The sequence below is a fragment of the Schistocerca gregaria genome, chromosome 2 (genome assembly GCF_023897955.1).
Source record: "Schistocerca gregaria isolate iqSchGreg1 chromosome 2, iqSchGreg1.2, whole genome shotgun sequence".
Lineage (NCBI taxonomy): Eukaryota > Metazoa > Arthropoda > Insecta > Orthoptera > Acrididae > Schistocerca > Schistocerca gregaria.
In genome coordinates this window covers 825365376-825387057 of record NC_064921.1, presented here as the reverse complement: position 1 = coordinate 825387057, position 21682 = coordinate 825365376, and the positions used below count along the sequence as shown (strand labels likewise).

At 38.2% G+C, this 21682-nt stretch overlaps 1 protein-coding gene across 1 annotated transcript in view; it reads right to left on the bottom strand.

Annotated features, from left to right (window-relative positions):
* Positions 1-21682, bottom strand: part of LOC126335170 (ubiquitin carboxyl-terminal hydrolase 7) — a 211638-nt gene that overhangs the window by 68098 nt on the left and 121858 nt on the right. Inside the window, exons 12-15 of the mRNA XM_049998152.1 lie at positions 12566-12760; positions 10724-10945; positions 7871-8165; positions 5625-5841 (exon numbers count right to left, since the gene is read on the bottom strand). Of these exons, the coding sequence (XP_049854109.1) occupies positions 5625-5841; positions 7871-8165; positions 10724-10945; positions 12566-12760 (929 nt within the window). The remainder of the gene's footprint in view (positions 1-5624; positions 5842-7870; positions 8166-10723; positions 10946-12565; positions 12761-21682) is intronic.

Genomic DNA, 21682 nt, shown 5'->3' with positions numbered 1-21682 from the left:
TGAGTTGAACATTTAATAAAACACAAATCAAATTAGACTGAATAGTTATATAAGGTGTGAAGAAGTTAGTAATTGTCTTTTGTTTGCCACTAAATCACGTAGTCTCTTAATAAGTAAAACATCGTAACTTCCTGGCAGATTAAAACTGTGTGCCCGACCGAGACTAGAACTCGGGACCTTTGCCTTTCGCGGGCAAGTGCTCTACCATCTGAGCTATCCAAGCACAACTCACGCCCGATGCTCACAGCTTTACTTCTGACAGTATCTCGTCTCCTACCTTCTAAACTTTAAAGAAGCTCTCCTGTGAACCTTGCAGAACTAGCACTCCTGAAAGAAAGGATCATAGACAGTTTCATATTCAGATTTGCTGTGGCATTCCTGCATTCAAGAATCGTCACTATTTCTTTGCTACGTTTGTAGCCTGGCACTGCCTTTTTGGTCTTTGACACTAATGTTTCTCCGGTAACATTTTGAAATACAGATCTAAGTTAGCACTGAGGAGTGGCGAGTAGCAGACGATGACAATGAACTGAGTATCAACAAACAACATGTTAGTCACTGACCTGTCGTCGGCTGGCACACACCAGTGCGGCGAAAGGGTCAGACAACACAGGTGGTCAGATAACCGAAGATCGGATAATCGAGACTCTACGGTAAATCAAACACATCTTTTAACATCACCTTTGACACTTCACTGTATAATGAATCTGCAGTTTCTGAATATTTCGCAGTGTCTTCATTGACAGATATTTTTAATTCACAATATTGTAATAATTCTGATAATATTTCACAGTACAGAACACTCCAGTGTCTGCAAAAGTCAGGAATGAACTTGTACTGTAGCAGGTAAGGCCTATTGTTTGATTAGTTTCGTGCGGGCATCGACGCTTCCTGGCCTTCAGCCTGTTTGTATATACAATAGGGCAACAGTTATGCTCTGCTTTTCCATGAAGACACTGGTTCCTCGAATGAATATTTATAACCTTACCACTGCTTATAATAGCGTTGTAACAACTTTGTAAAGACAGTAACGCTTTAGCTTACCCCCATTAAAAATGCATTTGAAATTATTCAACATTTAAAAGGAAAGTATTGACAAGTGTACGTCACATTTTAAGTAGCCTGCGACAGCCATTTCACAAAATAAAATTATTTACAATTTAATTGATAAGGCTTTAGTTCATTAACTTTAGAGTTGCTATAATTTTTAAAACAATTGAGAAAACAAAATAAAATTGAGCCTGCAGGTAGAATCAAACCCCATTCAGCCTAGCAAGCTACGGACAGCTATTTTACCTGTAATACTACCAATCTGCAAAGTGTCATCCAGAGTTCAATTTCCGGGACCGGAAGGCATATGTTTGTCTGCTAGTTAAAGTTCAAAGGTTTATAAAATGCAGACACTTCCAATGTCACCATTTTAGGTGGTGGATATTTTGAACTGGGTTGCATCAAATGCCAGTAGAAGTTAGGCCTGAACAACTTTTTTTACAATACTGCCAACCTCAATAAGCAATTGCACAGTAGCCATTACCATATGCTTTGTATTTTGCATTGCCCATTTTCTCATTTTGACATGAACTGAAAAACTAATCCTGATCCATCACTGATTTTATTAGGCCTCTCATAACACCAGAAGGGACTGGTGATCCTAATGATCACGTCAGTTCTGCTTTACCAGCCTGCTGCTCTCTGAGAGGGAGTCGGGACTTATGACCCATGCCGTTCCTCTCCATTCTGATGGTCAAACTTCTAGTTCGTTTACAATTACAGCCGACTGCCAGTTTACAGTGTCCACACTCTACACTATATGGACCAAACAGCAAAAATTGTCATCTTATTTCGACCTTGTCAAAAATCTTCCACTACTGTGTGAGGAGAATAATTTTCAGTCCTACTTCTATGCTACGTGCCTTGTTGGTTCTAACTGTAGCATTCTCTCTCTCTCTCTCTCTCTCTCTCTCTCTCTCTCACACACACACACACACACACACACACACACACACACAGTGCAGTTGCTGGCTGCTGAGGCCACACACACATGTGTTGTATGACTATGAATGCCTACAAAAAGGTGCAAATTAAGCTTCTGCGAATTCTGTACTTATGAATAGGGCGGCAGACGTTTTTGCAAAACCAAATATTCCAATCAAAAAGCACACAACACCCAGCACTTTTTTTTAAACAGTCAATTTCAAAGCACTGAGGCGGAGGGCGGGGAAAATCAGATGCTACATTTTCAGGTGCATAGTGATCTTTATGTCACTACAGCGATGACGGTTGCTAAAGTTAATAAATTTATCAAGAAAGCTAGAAGAGCTTTTATGGTGGAAAGAGCACGTTGTTAGCACCCTACTTAAGACAATGAATGGGCATCATTTAGTTCCAATATGATGGGTGTAGACTTATTATGGGTTCAGCTTAAACTGATTGTTAATCATGCTCTGGAGATGTATGTGCAAATTAAGTGGACTAAGGAAATGTTGCTTAATAATAAAATTCAGGAAATAATGAGGAAACAGTGTGTTATACTCTCAGTTCAAAAAAAGAACGCCAAAAATTTCGGCTGGTGAAAGTAAGCAGAAATTCATCCATTTATAGAAAGATCAACACATGAAGCACGCAACTTCCACTGTCATATGTTAGTGCAAAATCTTGCCTAGAATCCTAGATTATCCTAATCATACATAAAATAACTAAGTGGGTCAAAGGTTTCTATTCAGTCACTCATAGACCAGTGAGGCATGGCAATAGCAGGAAACAAACGGAAAGCTGAAATTTTAAATCTCATATTTAAAAAGTCATTAACGCATAGGGACTGTACCATACCATTGTTTTGCCGTCATAGTAGCACCTGTAGGGAGGACACAGAAATAGGCATCTCTGATTTTGAAAAGTTGCTGAAAGAGCTGAAAACAATCAAATCACCAGGTCGAGATGGAACCCAATTTGGTTTACAGAGAGTACGCCTCAGCACTGGGCCGCACTTAGCTTGCATTTACTGTTACTCTCTCAAGAATGGATCCACAAAATTTCTGCCAAATATGCTTTACATTCCATTTGCTGCAGAGTTCTAGAGAATAATGCAAGTTCAAATATAACAAATTTCGTAGGTAACGGGAACTTTACATCCACAACTTAATGTGGCTTTAAAAAGCATTGAGCATGCAGAACTTAACTGGTACTTTTCTTCCATAATACCGAGCGAACCATTGATGAAGGCAATGGGCACATCCCATATTAATAAATTTCCAGAAAGCATTTGACACAGTGTCACACTGTAGACTTTTAATAAAGGTCCAAGCATATACAATAGGTTCTCAGATACGTGAGTAATATGAAGACATTTCAAGTAATATAACCAAGTATATTGTTCTGGATGGTCAGTGTTCATCTGAACAAAGATAATATCAGGAGTATCTCAGTGAAATGCAATAGGATAGATCTTGTTCTCTATATAAAGGGTGATTCTTACTAACGTAACTCCAAAGTGATGTAGATGATGCTGAGACAAGTTATTTATTCTAAGACACAAATATCCCAAAAATGGATGACAAATGTTGAACATGTGACGTCACCTGTTGACATACCTTGCCATCATATGCAGCGTTTAAGCCTATCAGTTTGTCGCATCTGATCATCCCAATCTCAGTCAAGTATTCACACGAGTGTGGGTCCCATCCTACACACGACTTTTAGCACGTGGGGCTCAGTGTTTGGGTTATGTCTGGCAGGCGTTTTTTTCCCCGCAATGCACAGACAATTACAATTTTAAATTAACATGGTGGTCACACCGTCTCTTGCTGGTTTATTTCAAAGTACAGTACAACAAAAACCTAATGTCCTGTGTCACAAGAAAATGAGTATAAGCTTCCGAATTGCATCGTTACCAGTAAACTTACCTTCCCCCTAAGGTAAGTCTTTCTGCTCCCGGGATTGGAATGACTCCTTACCCTCTCCCTTAAAACCCACATCCTTTCGTCTTTCCCTCTCCTTCCTGAAGAAGCAACCATCGGTTGCAAAAGCTAGTAATTCTGTGTGTGTGTGTGTGTGTGTGTGTGTGTGTGTGTGTGTGTGTGTGTGTTTTGTTCATGTGCCTGTCTGCCGGCGCTTTCGCGCTTGGTAAGTCTTGGAATCTTGAAAGAGAGAGAGAGAGAGAGAGAGAGAGAGAGAGAGAGAGAAGGGGGGGGGGGGGGGGGGGGGGACACGACAGAAGGCAAGAAGCACAATACAAGAACATCTTTTACTTGGTTATAGTGAGAACAATAATTTTATAACTCCTATGCTCACAACAGATTGGCATTTACCAAGGAAGAAACAGAAAAGAGTAGGTAAAGGTTGACTGCCAGGCATATAAACCCATGGTACAGTATTCAAATGTTTAGAATATAAGCCGCCATATTAAACCCCAGTGCTTGTAGTTTACCCAAGAATACATTAAGTCCAGCAAACAAACAAATGTTTTAGTTAATCCTTTTGAGTATGAGTAATTTTGTGTATCGTCCTTCTTACATTTAGACAATAAAACTAAGATCTCTGATCCCTCAAATGAATGAAGTTATTAACAGAATGAGGACCTTAAACTAGCTCCTGACTCACAGTTCCAGCAAGTCTGTACTTGACCATGTTAACAAAGAGGAATACACCTCCCCCCCCCCCCCTCCCCCCCAACTATACTACCCTTTGAAGCATCCATGGCAATCACATGTAAACATATAAAATTAAAGGTTAAGGACAGATGCACAAGACTTCTAAAATTCCCTCATGAAGAGAGAGATGGGGAACAGAAAAAATGAAGTGCATATGTCAAGGTTGTAAAGTGAAGTAAAAGTCTCACCAAATCTTAGAAGGTGAGAAAAGGCTCAAGAAATAATTAAGAAGTATTATTCCATCTTTTCCTCTGCTCTGGCACATTTTTCTTCCTTCTTTTGTTCTTCGTCTGATCCCTGGTAAATTATAAACATCCAAAAGGTGAAGTTATCCTAATGATTTGATTTGGCCCTCCTCCAATAGTTCCTGTTTTGTCTTTATCACAAACACTCTTATAGCAATTATTGGTTCTTATGACTTTCAATGAACAACAAGTGCACAATTTTATTCTTTAGGGTCACACAATTTATTATATGAGTGTTATGTGGTTAAATGCTACAGTTACTGACTGATGATGGAGAGCGTAAAATTAGTTGTGCCAATACCAGAGATTATTAAAAATTAAATCAGCATAAAACTCCAAGACCGGTGAATTAATATTTGGAGGAATGGTGCTGTGAATTAATATTTGGAGGAATGGTGCTGAGACTATGTGCCTGTGAAGGACTGCAGGGGACAAAACTCTTAATGAGAATAATTTGAACGGAAATGGGGTGAAGATATGTTAGAACCATTCCTATGTAAAACCATATTGGTAAATAGTTTAATACTGAAAATTAGAATTGGGTAGGAGTGTTTAATAGATTAACTCTGTAATGAGTAACTAGTAGCATAAATAATAGAAAACTGTAGAAACTCGAAAATTTTCCTGTAGAGAATTAAAGGGGTCATCAGAGTACTGTCAGACATAAAATACAAACAATCTTTACAGTTTAGTGGTACTATAATTAAGTCACATAACATTAAATACATACTTAAAGTAGTCTTTACATGTTGGAAGTTCTGAATCTTCTCTTTCATCTTTTTGAAAGACGATAATATCACCATCCATCAGTTCTTCAAGAACTTTCTCCAAAGGCTCATTGCAGTTTTCAATTTTTTCTACCATATTTGGTTTTATTTCTTCATATAATATTAGTTCTGTATCTGCAGGGAAGCCTGCCCTTTCATTCAACATTGGAATAAGTTCCTCTGCAAGAACAAAAATACTTCTCTTCAGTAACTGCAAACAGTTAACTCAAGCATATAATTTTATATTCAAGTACTGTCTGACGACTACAGATGAGAACACAATATTGTACCAGGAAACAGAGAAGAAAACATTTTCAGGAACCAACTCTCTCTTGCAATGATAAAGTTAAATATAGTATTAATACAATGATCACCCCTTCCACCACCTGAAAACTACTATCCCCTCTGCAGACGCTACTGTCACACTACTCTGATGTACACAAATCAAAAAAAGTTTTGCATCACTTCGGTTCCAAGAGTTCTGGAACCTGTACAGAAAATTTGAATAGAGATCAACATAAACATCACGTCTGACCTTGTTATTGCTCATGAAAACCACACATTCCATGTTGTACCACCACACAGCAAGACCTTCTGAGGTGGTGGTCCAGACTGCTGCACACACTGGTACCTCTAATACCCAGTAGCACATCCTCTTGCATTGATGCATGCCTTTATTCGTTGTGGCTTACTATCCACAAGTTCATCAAGGCACTGTTGGTCCAGATTGTCCCACTCCTCAACAGCAGTTCGGCGTAGATCCCTCAGAGTGGTTGGTTGGTCACGTCATCAATAAACAGCACTTTTTCAATCTATCCCAGGTATGTTCGACAGGGTTCATGTCTGAAGAACATGCTGGCTACTCTAGCCAAGAGATGATGATTTTCTGCAGTAAGTCATTCACAAGATGTGCACGAGGGGGGGCGCGAATTATCGTCCATGACGACGAATGCCTCGCCAATATGCTGCTGATATTGTTGCACTATTGGTCAGAGGATGACATTCACATATCGTACAACCGTTACAGCGCCTTCCATGACGATCAGTAGTGTACATTGGCTCCACATAATACCACCGTAGAACATCAGGGAACCTCCACCTGCACACACTGTGTCTAAGGCATTCAGCCTGACCGGGTTGCCTCCAAACACGTCTTCGACAATTGTGACACTCATCGGTGAAGAGAACATGATGCCAAATGTGAGCGGTCCATTTGGCATGTTCTTGGGCCCATATGAATAGTGCTGCAGGATGTTGTGGTTGCGAAGATGGACCTCGCCGTGGATGTCGGGAGTGAAGTTGTGCATCATGCAGCCTATTATGCACAGTTTGAGTCAGAACATGGCATCCTGTGGCTGCACAAAAAGCATTATTAAACATGGTGGCATTGCTGTCAGGGATCCTCCGAGCCATAATTCATAGGTATCGTTCATACACGGCAGTACTGGACCTTGGGCGGCCTGAGCGAGGCATTTCATCGACAGTTCCTGTCTCTCTGTAATTCCTCCATGACCAAACAACATCACTTTGGTTCACTCAGAGAAACCTGGACACTTCCCTTGCTGAGAGCCCTTCCTGGCACAAAGTAACAATGCGGACGCGATAGAACTGCGGTACTGACTGTATATTGGCATCGTATAGGCATTGTTGAAATACAGACAACACGAGCTGTATACCTCCTTCCTGGTGGAATGACGAACTGAGATTGGCTGTCGGTCCCCCTCCGTCTAATAGGCACTGCTCATGCATGGTTGTTCACATCTTTGGGCGGGTTTAATGACAACTCTGAATAGTCAAAGGAACTGTGTCTGCGATACAATATCCACAGTCAATGTCTATCTTCAGGAGTTCTGGAAACCAGGGTGAAGCAAAACTTTTTTGATGTGTATACTAAACAATCCGTGGCTGCACCTAGCTTCTCTAGTTTGGCTAAAATCAATAAGCTACTGGGATGCGGTTATTGGAGCCTACCTGTGAAACTTTGGACTTTGCATATGCACTTGATGTAAAACACCCTTTAACTTTCACCTGTTATAAACTACAACACACAATATACAGCAGGTTAGCTTGAACACTGGAAATGCTACAGCATTCAAAATTCCTTGGAGTGCACTATAGCAATGTTTTAAATAATTTTTGATAATACTGTTTGACAGAACAGCCAACAATGGAATACCAACATATGATAACAGTTGTAATCAGAACTTACGGACTTTTGCTGCGACAGGCATGTAATGATGCCCACAGTAATGTATCCTCTTGTTTTTTGGATCATACAATTTGAAGAACAGCAGCACATCTGTGTCCTTGTCAAAAGGGGGAAGAGTCTGCAAACCAGAATCTGGAGGTACAACCTCCAAGAAAATATTCCAAGGATTCTGATTTTCAGCAACTTCCAATATAGGCTTGTGCAAGTCTGCTTCAACATCAATTAGCGTTGGCCTACAAGTTTGATTTGACCTGAATCCAAATGGCCACGGTCGTATTTGGTCAACTGGATACTTCTGCAAATACAATCAATTCAAATTAAATGAACTCTGTCATCACGTCCAATACGACGACAATGTCTGCAATATCCACTTCTTCCATCATCACATGGATTTAACAATATTCATAAAAATTATTCAATAGTACATAAGCATTGCTTGGCATTCACAGTACTGTGAATAAATGTACCCCATTTGTTATGCATAAATTAAGTCTTTCACAGGAGACGAAATTCTTGGTTCTGCTGAAACACACATATGAAAGTACAAGAAACCATTCCAGCTTCCAGAAGTATCAGTTCCTTCCTCACAGAGGAAAGCACAGAATATTGGGGAAAGTTAAAATGAGCAAGTCACGCAGATCCCATGATGAGAGGGAACGCATCTGTTGTGAAGATCAGCAGAGACAAAGCTCATCAATATAATTTAAGAAAAAAGGAAGGAGCAGTTGTCATTCAGCTTTCACCTTTTATTTAACTACAAGGGATTCCAAAAATTAACATCTGTGATAAACACAAACACAGGCATAAATTGTGGCTCAATACGCAAAATCATCTTAATAATGGTATGTTGTATCCAGCTGAACTACTGAATTAGTAATAACAAAAACAGTTCAATTTTCTGCAAATAAATACTGATTGATGATGATCAAGGTTTGCAAACAGTTGTCCATTATTAGGCACGAAAGTTTATCTGGACAACTGTGAGACGCCTTCAGATTAACCATTGAAAGACTGACATCAGCTACATATATTGCACAATTTGTGAACACTGTGTATGTGTTTCGACCAGGCTTCAAGGTCATAACCTCAATACTGACCACACCGTCAACACAATGGAATGTTTTTTGTGCCAGGAAAACTTCAAGATTAAAATACTGACTAGCTAACCAATTTTCTTTTACTTGTATTTTAAATTATATCTAATTCAGAAAGACAATGTGTAAACAAAAATTATAACTATTACGAGTGTACAAATGCAGCTTCCTGTCAGAGTGATCTTAAGCTATGCTTTTCTGCTACATCATTTGATAAGTGGATGAAATGATTCTACATGGAGATATATGCAACAAATGACAGCATGACACTCAGTGCATGTTCACTATTTGATTTCACTGCAGTGTTGTATTATTACCCGAACTTGCTGTCGACTGCAAGAGGTTCACCAGTCTCTGTGTAAAAAAAACTACATCATCACAAGGTGCCATTTGTTGAATGTGCTTGTGAGTGACATTCTGCCCTACATGACTATTACAAAGCTAAGACATCGTTGGTGAACAGTGATTAACATCCAGTGCTGTGTGCATAACCTTTATTGGATCCTTAAGCAAAATCATAAATAACAATATGTTCTATCTTTGTAATCAAAGAATGGAAATTTATAGTGAACTTAACCCATTGCATTACCTCATGCTTGTGGAAAAACTGTATCAATGAAGATGGTATTTGGAAAGCTATTTTCTTAATGAGCTAAGCTTCTTGTCAGTAATGTGTGTAAATTTTAGACAATGATTAATAGAGGAACACAGATAGTATTCTTACTCATGTGGGTTTTGGATTGAACAAGCAAGTCATTTATTTACAGTACCAACTGGATATGATCAGACATCTGAATGGACTAGAGAAAGGCTATGTGAGTGTTGAAACTTCCTGGCAGATTAAAACTGTGTGCCGACCGAGACTCGAACTTGAGACCTTTGCCTTTCATGGGCAAGTACTCGACTGACAGAGCTACCCAAGCACGACTCACGCCCCGTCCTCACATCTTTACTTTTGCCAGTATCTCGTCTCCTACCTTCCAAACTTTACAGAAGCTGTGAGGACAGGGCGTGAGTCGTGCTTGGGTAGCTCAGTTGATAGAGCACCTGCCCGCGAAAGGCAAAGGTCCCGTGTTCGAGTTTCGTTCCAGCACACAGTTTTAATATGCCAGGAAGTTTCATATCAGCACACACTCCGCTGCAGAGTGAAAATCTCATCATGTTAGTGTTGCTCAATAGCAAATAAGTAGTAAAGACTTCAGTGCTTTTAAAGTTGCCCATCAGTTTGAAAGGTGAACCACAGATCTTCCTCCTGAAAGTTTAAGTGTAACTCTCAAAACTGCATACCCTTTCAGAACTTATACCTAGCACTTCACACATGCAAACAACTCTATGAAAGCCAATTAAATAAACTAGAATCAGCATCATGTTTAAGGAGCAACACCAAAAGGCAATGTAAGAACTGAAATTACTTTATTAGTCTCATAACGCACAACATTGTACGTGGTGGTAGATGGCAATCTGTGGAAGCACAAAATGTCCATGTGAAGATCTACTGTTCTCCATGGTACCTAGATACAATTCTATAAATGCAAAAAGTACCGTACAGTCAGTTTTATAAGGGGAGTTTAAAGTTCTTGGTCTCCATAACTTTGTATACTTGTGAGAGTTAAGGCTGTCAAAGATAATGGATTGGTCAAACTCCATTGTAGATTATTTATTCTCTTCTTTCTTTCTTTCTATTTATTATAACTATGCATATATTTTCTTCCATAATTTGTACATACTGAATATTTATACGATGACAAATTCTACTTACCATACTTTCTGCTAAGTGTTCCAGGAGTTCTTGAAGCGTCGTTTGTTTCCGTACCCTGAATATTCTATACTGTGCACGTTCAGGGTCATATAAATCATTTCCCTGATGGCCATCAAAGCTGTCCTCTAGCAGTACTTGAACAGACATGTATAGATGAGCTTCGTTCCTTTCCTTGCGGCGTATCTGTTCCATTCGTTTCTCTTCTTGTAACCTCTCCACTAGCTAACAAGATAACAGGGAGAAACAATAATATTTAAAACATGGCTACTAAAGATGACATCACATCCCAAATAAAATAAAACCTAATACATACAAAAGTTCACAATAAGGAAGAACAGAATGTCATGTGCGCCTAAGTTTCATTCAGGGATTAAATGAATGTTCATAGCCAGCTGAGCACATTTCTGAAATGATGCAATACTTCTGTTGGGTCTCTCTCCTATTAGTTGTCAGATGAGTTTTCTCTGGTTCTTCAGAAAATATTTCTTTTTTTATATTGTGTGGCTGCAATCAGCCCAAACCACTAGTGCTCATCACATCAAAATTATTTTTGAAGCAGAATTTTTGTGTGTCCATTCCATAGAGCGACTCCAAATTAATCTAGTGTGATATTTGTTTTCTTGACATGTATTAACAGGGACAATTAGACTATGAACAGCCAATACTCCAGCAGTGACAGCACTGCTCTGGTCCATGCTGACTGCTACTGCCAAGTAAGCAGGACTATTGAATCACTGCTGGATTGCTGCTTATTCTTCATGTTTTACTGCCCCTGTTAAGTATCAATAAAACAAATATCAGACTATACTAATTTGTTAGCACTCTATCGAAAGGGCTCATAATTTCTGATTTAAGAAATAAATCTTGTTTGTAATGGAGGGCGGGGGGCGATGCTTTCTGTTGACACTGGGCATTGCATGAAAAATGTGGAGCAGTAAATGACTACAGCATGACAGTACAAGAACGAAATTGCAAAATCTGGTGAAACAGAAAATGCACCTGACAACTCTTGAGGAGAGAAACAAGATCAGTTCTATAAGAAAAACAAAATTAGAGAGACCTACAACACATTCAGTAAGAAAAGGAGGATAGACAACTATTCTGCTACATCGGAACATTTCTTCTGCAATGTTCTGGCTGGAATCATCATGATGCAGATCATTATAAAACATGCAGCACAACCCCTACTGTCAGTTGAAGTGTCAGCCAGCAAATTAATGACAAATCTACTGTTCAAACAAAAATTCAGTTTGACATATAAAAGGCACATAACAAATGTAACACCTGCAGATATTGTAGTCTTGCTAGTGGAAGAGCTTCAATAAACACTCGTCTGCAGAAACCACTATCACACTAGTGGACACTGACTACACTTCATTATTAATTAAATATATTTTCCGCACTTAAATTCTCACTGCCAGTAATTCCACGCTAACTCTCGTGGCCTACGTGCCAGATCAAACCATCACCTCAGCATAAAAGCAGTTTGTTTGGGTAAAGAGTGCTGACAAAGTTCTCATGTGGGATCTGGGCACCAATGAGGTGAATGGAGGGAGTAATTGTGCTAACCATGGGATGCGACCAGAGGCTCAGGTTCAACTCCAGGGTATGCACAACTGAATTTGACAATAAATTCAAATTTTACCTATCAAACCTTTTGTCACTTTTCTCTCCCCCTTGGATGCCTATACCCACAAGACACCCGTACAGATCCATACCAGATATGAAATCAGGCTATGTTTGGATATATTTAAAAGCACAGAAAACCACACAACATCATGACTACGAATTTCATACAGCAGTTCAGCACTTTTATTCATTTGAGTGTGATGATATGCTTACCTCCTGAGGAATATCCTCTTCAGTCACTTCTTGTAACACGTTTTTTAATTCACTGTCACGAATGTAGACCAACATATATGCATTAGTACAGTGCTTCACTGTCATGTTCATGTCATCATCATGGCCTCCATAATTGTTGTCAATGGCTTCTGTTTTTGTACAACGAGACACTACATCGTCATCGAACTTACACCACTGTAAAATACAAAAGTAGAACTCAGAATAATATTTTAATCAGAACAGTTGCAAACAGGAGAAAGAACGAGTTTCTCAATCCTAAATATATCTACATTGTAGGCTCATTGCCTGAAGCAAAATTCCATTATATGAGATATTTGAGAAGGCATGAGGTTTATATCTACATATGCATGTGATGCCTCTAGGTCTTATAGAACAAAGTGTTATGAATGACGAGCACTGATTCATTAATACACATGCACTACATACACACACTTCAGCTACACGGATGGAAATGTTTTTCTTCCAGAGTGGGCACTGTGACAATTCTCTCTCTCTCTCTCTCTCTCTCTCTCTCTCTCTCTCTCTCTCTCTCTCCCTCCACTTACCTACTCTTTCATCTACTATCTCTTAGGTGACGCAATGTTAATACGTATATGCAAGCAGGTCCCTGGACATCAAATATGGGGAATGCAGCCAAAAACTGAATTTAAAAAAGACTTACAATGAATATGTAGAAAACAACAAAGAACTGATTTTATAACAATGACAAAGAACAGGCCTATAATGGGATGAAAGAGCTACATTTACTCTAAGAATTTAGTAGTGTGCTTTGTACAGACATGTACAAAGTCATTATTACTGGTGAACTTTACATCTTTTTTCCTCCTATACAGTGGAGATAATAACATTCTGTCAACAGTTTAATCAGTATAACACACTGGGCCAATTACCAAGACAATGCCCATGATTAATTCCTTTGGAAGAAACCACTTGGTAGAAACACGCACAACGCGGATCTGTACCTTACTTCCAAATCTTACACCAATTCTGCTTCAGAAATTTAATATCTTATCAATGGTTGAAATAAGTTTTCAAGTAGAAATATTACATATCAATGTTGCTATAACTTTTCCATCTGTAAAAAATGGCCACTGATAATGTGCTTCCAGGGATAAAATAGTTGGCTACTTGTGGACCACATACATAAAAAAAGGAGGGAGGGAGGGAGGGAGAGAGAGAGAGAGAGAGAGAGAGAGAGAGAGAGAGAGAGAGAGAGAGAGAGAGAGAGAGAGAATTCTAGCAGCTCAGTATTTACAATATTTACAAGTCATGATATTGGAACCTTGTCACAGCACACATTTGTACACTACATTAAACTTAAACTGACTCTTCTGTTTCTACTCTTCTCTGTTGCCTTCTGTCCCCCAAAATCCATGTATTCTTATAGAACTTTTCGCAGGTGTCTGTTCACAGAAGTTAGAAATTTTGAAAAAAGAATATTTGTGTGATTGGTTGTATAGCAGTATGTTTATTTTCTATTGGTTTTATTATTGCAACCATCTTTTCAGACAAAAACGGTGTACATCAATGGATTAAAAATACTTTTTTGTCAAATATGAACCAACCAAATGCAGACCATATATAATTGCCATAATAGCCTGTCTTAACACGGCCCATATAAATGTGCTGTGCTATGGCACATTTACAGCAAATGCACACTACATTTCTGTAATTATGCCAAGGCATGCCACATTAATAGGAACTGTGTTAAAAGACAGACTATTTATGACATTTACATCCATTCTGCATTTGGGTGGGTCATACCTGGCAAAAATGTATTTATGATCCACTGATGTACACTGTTTTCACCTGTAAAGATGATTGAAAAAAGCTTATTTGTGCCATCAACTGTACAATTTTGTGTTTATTCTCTACTGGTTTTGATTATTACAAAATATATATTTCTATTCCTGTAGCCAAATGGTTTGCACTGTCACCTGCGATGCGGAAGAACCTGGGTTTGATTCCCGGTACTACATCAGATTTTTTACTGAGTTGGGAAGCCGTTATATTATCAAATTAGGAGTTGCTTCAATAAAGAAAGTCAAATGGAGAGAGTGGCAAAATGCTATCACACGTTCATAGATAGCTACTCTTACAGTCTTGTAAGCAGCAATTAGGCAGCCAGAATAGGCCTAAGGCCTAATCCTTGACCTCCTTTTATAACTCTTCCCACCACACCACCCTCTGGTGCCCAACAAAGCTCCACCCACTCATACTCCCCCCTCCCCTCCCTCCCTCCTCGAACTTAAGCTAGTTTTCGATCTTCCTGAAACTAGCTCATCGTAGATAGCTAAGCAGCAGATACTACTTTCGTGTGGCCCCATCCTTACTCATCATTTCATCCAATTACAGCACTTTCATATTCTTGATTTTTCTATGCTATTTTACACCATATTTATATTTTTTGCCACCCTCAATGGAATGCAAATACTAAAGTAATAGTTCCTTATACCACAAAGGAATTACAGAAACTGGTTGCGAGTGGACATCGATTTAAATCAATGGAGAAAACAGAAAATTTATGAAGGAGCGAGATTTCAACTTTCGCCTTCCATTTAAATCAATGCCTACTCGCAGCCTATGTCTGTAATCCCTTTCTGCCTTAATTATAGTAGCTGCTGGATCGAAATGGTGTCTACTCTTTTGGACATGTCTGAAAGAACAGGTGCCACATATACATTTACTTATGCTTTTGAATGCTCTCTAAACCTTTGTTTCAAACCATGCAACTTTTTGGCAAGATATCATCATGCATAGGCAATATATCTCACTGCAGTAATAAAGGTACAAAACCTTTTTCCATACAAGCCACTGACAATCATCATTTTTGTGCCAAAATTGCACACAATATTGATTCATTAAGCACCCACAGTGAGAGATATATTTGGATCATAACATCATTTGCAATGAAACGAGAACTTTTTCCTCTGTGGTCTCATGTCAAAATATGCTGCTGACTAGGTCAGATTCATTGTTTTTCATAGTAGCTAAGCACAGTCACAAAAGTGTTAGCCTTTCAGTACGTTCCTTCTCTTCTGCTGCTGCAACAGAAGATTGTTCACACTCTACAACCATTAAATAAACTGGATATAATATATTCAGTGTCCCTCAAACACTACGGTGAAAGACCTAAAAAGGTGGTCACTTACAGGATGGCACAACTTGGTGCTGTGTTAAGAGTGACTGTTCTTGTTGGGGCTGCAGTCCAAATATTTGTTTCATGCAGCTCTCCATACCAGCCGATCCTGTGCAAATATCTCCTGATAATTAATCCAACCTATTTTCACTTGAATCTCTTTACCGGTACCAAATCTTGGTCCTCCCAACAATTTTTACTTCCATAATTTCCTCAATTAGCAAATTCCTTTGCCTCAAGATAATTCTGATCAATTTATCACGTCTTTTAGTCATGCTGCACCATAAATTTCTTTTCTCCTCAGCTTGATAAAGTCCTCTATGTTAGTTACCCGTCTACCCATCTAATCTTCTTCATACCTCTGTTGTGCCACATTTCAAAATATTCTTTCTATTGGTAATCTACATATTATATTCTCTCTACTTTGGCCACAGTCAGTGATTTCTCTGCCCAAATAGCAAATCTCTCCTATTAACATATGTGTCACATTTTGTAATTTAATTCCTTCAGCATCATTCGGTTTAATTGGAATCATCTATCGCCTCTTTTTCAAAACACTGTCAATTCTGTTAAACTTTAACTTACAAATCCTCTACCATCTGTAACAGAATCACACTGTTGTTGATAAATCTTAAAGAGTTGATTTATTGTTTGTGACCATTAATTATCTTTTCCAATTGCTCCGATGATTCCATTATTAAGCCTTTTACCTTTTTCCCAATCTATCTTCTATGATATCCCATAAGGTTAGCATCACTTTGCATGTGCCTAACACTTCTCCAGAACTGATGCTTATCTTTCCCATGTCAGCTTCTACCAGTTTCATTCTTCTACAGATCATTCAAGTTAGTGTTTTATAATCATGACTTATTAAATGGATGGTTTGGTAATATTCTCAACTGTCTTCTTGGGAATTATTAGTCGCATATCTTACTTGCCAGGTGAAGTACTTTTGTCATGTTTGGTTCTCCCATGGATCTCAGTAATTTTGACGGAATGTCTTGCTTTCACTTTAATGCTTCCAGTGGTCTTTCAAATTTTTCTCTTAGAATTGGATCCTCCATCTCATCTTCATGTTACTTCCTCTTATCTTTCAATAATATTCTCTTCTAGTTTCTTTCCTTTATACAGTTCTTCTAAACATTCTTTCCACTTTTCAATCCATTGTTCTCAGATTGGCTTGCTATCTGAGCTCTTTATGTTCATAAAACTACTGTTCCTTTTCCCTAATGCTTCTTTAATTTTTCTGTATGTAACATCAAATTTTCCCTGCAGTCATGAACGAGTTTACAGCTTTTGTATTTCTTCTCTAGCTATTCCTCCTGTCACTTCGCACTCCCAATGCATTTAATTTTTTATATATATCTGTGTCCCCTTTTGTGTGATGAATTTTTATATTATGTCATTTAACCAATCAAATTTAATGTCTACTGTTTTTTCCAAGGGCCTGTTCTCGCATATCATTGCACTGGTCGAAGTTATTCACCAATTTTCTATTGTGCTTCTTTACCTATTTCAGTCGCCCATTGTCTGGAAATCCCTTTAAAACTCTCAACAGCCTCCGACAACTTACTCAGGCCCCGTCTCTTTCACTTCCTATCTTTCTGGAATTACTTCAGTGATTTATCTGCAATTCATAACTAATATATTATAGTACTCGTCTACAGCTGCTTCTGGAAATGTTTCATACTTCAAAAACTGGTTTCACTACATCTGTTTTACCATTTATAACCTATCTGAAACCTTTTATCATCTTCGAGTCACTTCTAGATATACAAACATCTAACAATCAGCTTCAGGTGTTTGGACTTCTTTCCACGGCTTCACGAGGAAGCTTTTCTTCCAGGTTCACACTTGCACGTAAATTTGAAGTATAAACATTTCATAATGTCAAACATAGTGACAACTCTGTCTGCAAAAAAATAAAGACTTCCTGAAAAATCTTATCATAAAGATGGAAACTGAAAACTTTAACATCAAGAAATGAGAGAGTATGACATCATAAGAACATATAGAAGTTAAAATGGAGACTAATATCGAAGCAACTGAAGTAGTTTAAGAATTTTATTAAGAGAAGGTTTCAAAATTTCCAAAATTTTCTTTCATTTGCTAAAATCTTAAATAAAGCATCTAAGATTTTTTGTATTTAAAGTAAATCCCGACTTGTGCAGAGCTTAGTCCTTCGGACTTTGTTTAAAAAGCTGTATGCTAACAGTCCGACAACTTGCAACAGTTTTTTAAATATAAATAAAAATACTAACAGTTACAGACATACCAATATTTTCCTGGCAAAAACATGCAGGATGAAAAGATCAGGACACCACAAAAAAGAAATCACATAAGTTGAATTTTTTTTTTAATAAACAGAAAGTTCAGACTGGTAGAAGCAACTTTAAAAAATGAAAGCAGAATAACAGTACAATGCAAAAACTTGCAAGCAACAAACAATCAAACAGAAGTTACAAGAGGAAGCTGCCTTCAAGATATGGCAAAAACAGAAACCAACTACCAAAGACTAATATAAACAATGCATGCAAACAGCAACAATAAGGCGACTGCAATGGAAAAGGGATTATAAATGAAGTGATTAACAACAATGGTTCAAAATGAATGTCTAGAAGAAAGAAATCACTATCAAACAAGCTAAATAGCCATACACTACTGTAACTTGTGTTCTTTAAAAGCTATGGTTACTGTTCTTTTGATTTTCAGTAAGTTGTGGTTAAAACTTTTCCTGTAGCTCATTAAACTGTACAGTGGTAATGCAATTAAACTTCACTGTAATTAACAATACTGTCTAAAGTTAAGTAAGCATTATCTTTTGCATTGTAAGTGGCTCATTTGGAAAACAAGAACTATTAAAAAATGGGCAATGTCACTGGCAAATTCATCAAAGATGATAACTATAGTCATAAGAAATGAAACACTGATTCAGCACCATTACAAAATGTACTTGAATGTCAATATCTCTGCTCTAAATATTCTCTCCCCACACACACACACACACACACACACACACACACACACACACACACACACACACACACACACACACACAATGGTTTTACTGGACTCATTTGTCACTCTTCCATTTTGATTCCCAATACAATTACACAGAATTATGCTCCAAGTACACTAATTCTGTTTCTCATATGGTGTGTCATCCTCAATACATTACATTGTGTATGCAACACAATGTACCTTTATTTTCCGAAGTAAAAAGTCATTTTAAAAAATCTATTTCTTTTTCAATGCTGTTACCATGGTATTATGGCACTGTCAAATCCATGTGGATATTCAGAGTAGTAAAGGACATCATTCATCCCTGACAGTAGCGAATGCCTAACATAATGAGAACAACAATCAAGTTAAAACTGAAGAAACATATCCTATTAGATTATGAGAGAGCTCTCTGGCCAATACTTACCTTCAGGAGAAGTCACAGTACCAATGATTGGACACACATTGGCAATACTGAAATTTCTCCCAGCAATAAGTATTGGCCAGCAATTCTCTCTCATGAATTCATGATATGGCATCTTTTATCATCAAGACCATCACCATAATGCAACGTTGGACACTGAAATTGATAAATGACATCAGACGTGCCAGACTGAAATTCCACTTTGATCATTTGGAATACAGGTGGATATAGCTATTGTTACTTCAGAAAGACAAAGGAATTCTATAATTATCTCTATGAACATCGAGTTTTGTCTCCATAATAAATTATTCCGACTTTAACTCCAAATTAACAGACAAACATTTTAAATTAAAAGCTCTAGTGAGAGATGACTTGAAATACACTATGTGATCAAAAGTATCCGGACACCTGGCTGAACATGACTTACAAGTTTGTAGCACCCTCCATTGGTAATGCTGGAATTCAATATGACCCACCCATAGCCTTGATGACAGCTTCCACGCTTGCAGGCATACGTTCAATCAGGTGCTGGAAGGTTTCTTGGGGAATGGCAGCCCATTCTTCATGGAGTGTTGCACTGAGTAGAGGTATCGATGTCGGTAGGCGAGGCCTGGCACGAAGTTGGCCTTCCAAAACGTCCCAAAGGTGTTCTATAGGGTTCAGGTCAGGCCTCTGTGCACACCAGTCCATTACAGGGATGTTATTGACTTGTAACAACTCCGCCACAGGCCATGCATTATGAACAGGTGATCGATCATGTTGAAAGATGCAATCACCATCTCCGATTTGCTCTTCAACTGTGGGAAGCAAGAAGATGCTTGCTTAAATGTAGCCCTGTGCTGTGATAGAGCCACGCAAAACAACAAGGGCTGCAAGCCCCCTCCATGAAAAACATGACCTATGAACTTTATTGTTGGCACTAAACATGCTAGCAGATCCGCACAATGTTTCTCCACTGTCCAGTCAAATGTTTATGCTCCTTACACCAAGCAAGGCATTGTTTGACATTTACCGGCTTGATGTGTGGCTTATGAGCAGCTGCTCGACCATGAGATCCAAGGTTTCTCACCTTCCGCCTAACTGTCATAGCACTTGCAGCGGATCCTGACGCAGTTTGGAATTCCTGTGCGATAGTTCGCATATATGTCTGCCTCTTACATATTATGATCCTCATGAACTGTGGCAATCTGTCAGTCAACAGATGAGGTTGGCCTGTACGCTTTTGTGCTGTATGTGACACTTCACGTTTTCACTTCACTATCACATTGAAAACAGTGGACCTAGGGATGTTTAGGAGTGTGGAAATCTCGCGTACAGATGTATGACAAGTGACACCGAATCACCTGACCACGTTCGAAGTCTGTGAGTTCCGCAGAGCACTCCATTCTGCTCTCTCAATATGACTAATAACTACTGAGGTCGCTGATATGGAATACCTGGTAGCACAATGCACCTAATATGAAAACTTAAGTTTGTGGGGGTGTCTGAATACAGTCAATTTTAATTTATACTATGTGATCAAAAGTATCCAGCTTTAGAAAACAAACATAGCAAAAAACCTAGATTGAAAAGGATGGAACAAAGAAGTTAAAAACTGTGTTACAATGGACAACACACATGATATGGTAAGTAGTAGCAGAAAATTATATTGAAAGGGATGGAACAAACAAGTTAAAAACTTGTGTTAAAATGGACAGTAACGTATGATATGGTACACAAGGAAGTAAAGCTTCTGTCAATAATACTTTAAAAACACAACTTATTTTCAGAGCACTAACGGCATGAAAAAGACTTATCGACAGCAGAAACAAGAAAAATATGGGAGCATGTGTACCAAACACTGAATTTTTTTTTTGAACAAATAGCACCGTTTTCACAGTATAATACTACACCATCTTTGTCACAATAGCAAAAGCTTAAAAAAGTATAAAATACAGGCAATAAAGTTCAGAACTTTACCCCTGTGCATGCTGATGGGGCTTCAGGGATCTCACATACATTTTATTTTTTAGTATTTTGTATGCTAAACAGAGGACAGCATTGTAATTCATTACATTCTTGGATTACACTGTTGTTTCAAAGCTGTACTACACTTTGTGCATTATTGCTACTCCAAGGTAAAATATTGCAAGATTTAGCTATTTAATCCCTAGCAGCATGTATGTGTTTACTTTAGGCACTGATTATTAACAGAACTGACCTTGACAACCAAAAAAGCATATACAGTGAAACCCCACTTTTACACTTTGCAAGGGACTTCAAAACAATGTTGTAAAAGGTGGGAAAATGTAAAATGTAGGAAATAATGTTTTAAGCTGTGAAAGTTGTGTATAGGATGCCCCCTTGAACTTTATGTATGCTATATGTACACAACATGCATCAAAAGACTTGTCAGGGACTTGTTTATTATCTAATGAAGGTTCATTATCAAATAAAAACTGCTGATGTAACTGGTACTGCTAACTGTCTGGGAAGTAGGAACGTTTAACTCAATTTCATGTCATAATCGATGTTTTTGGAGGCCTGCAGCTGT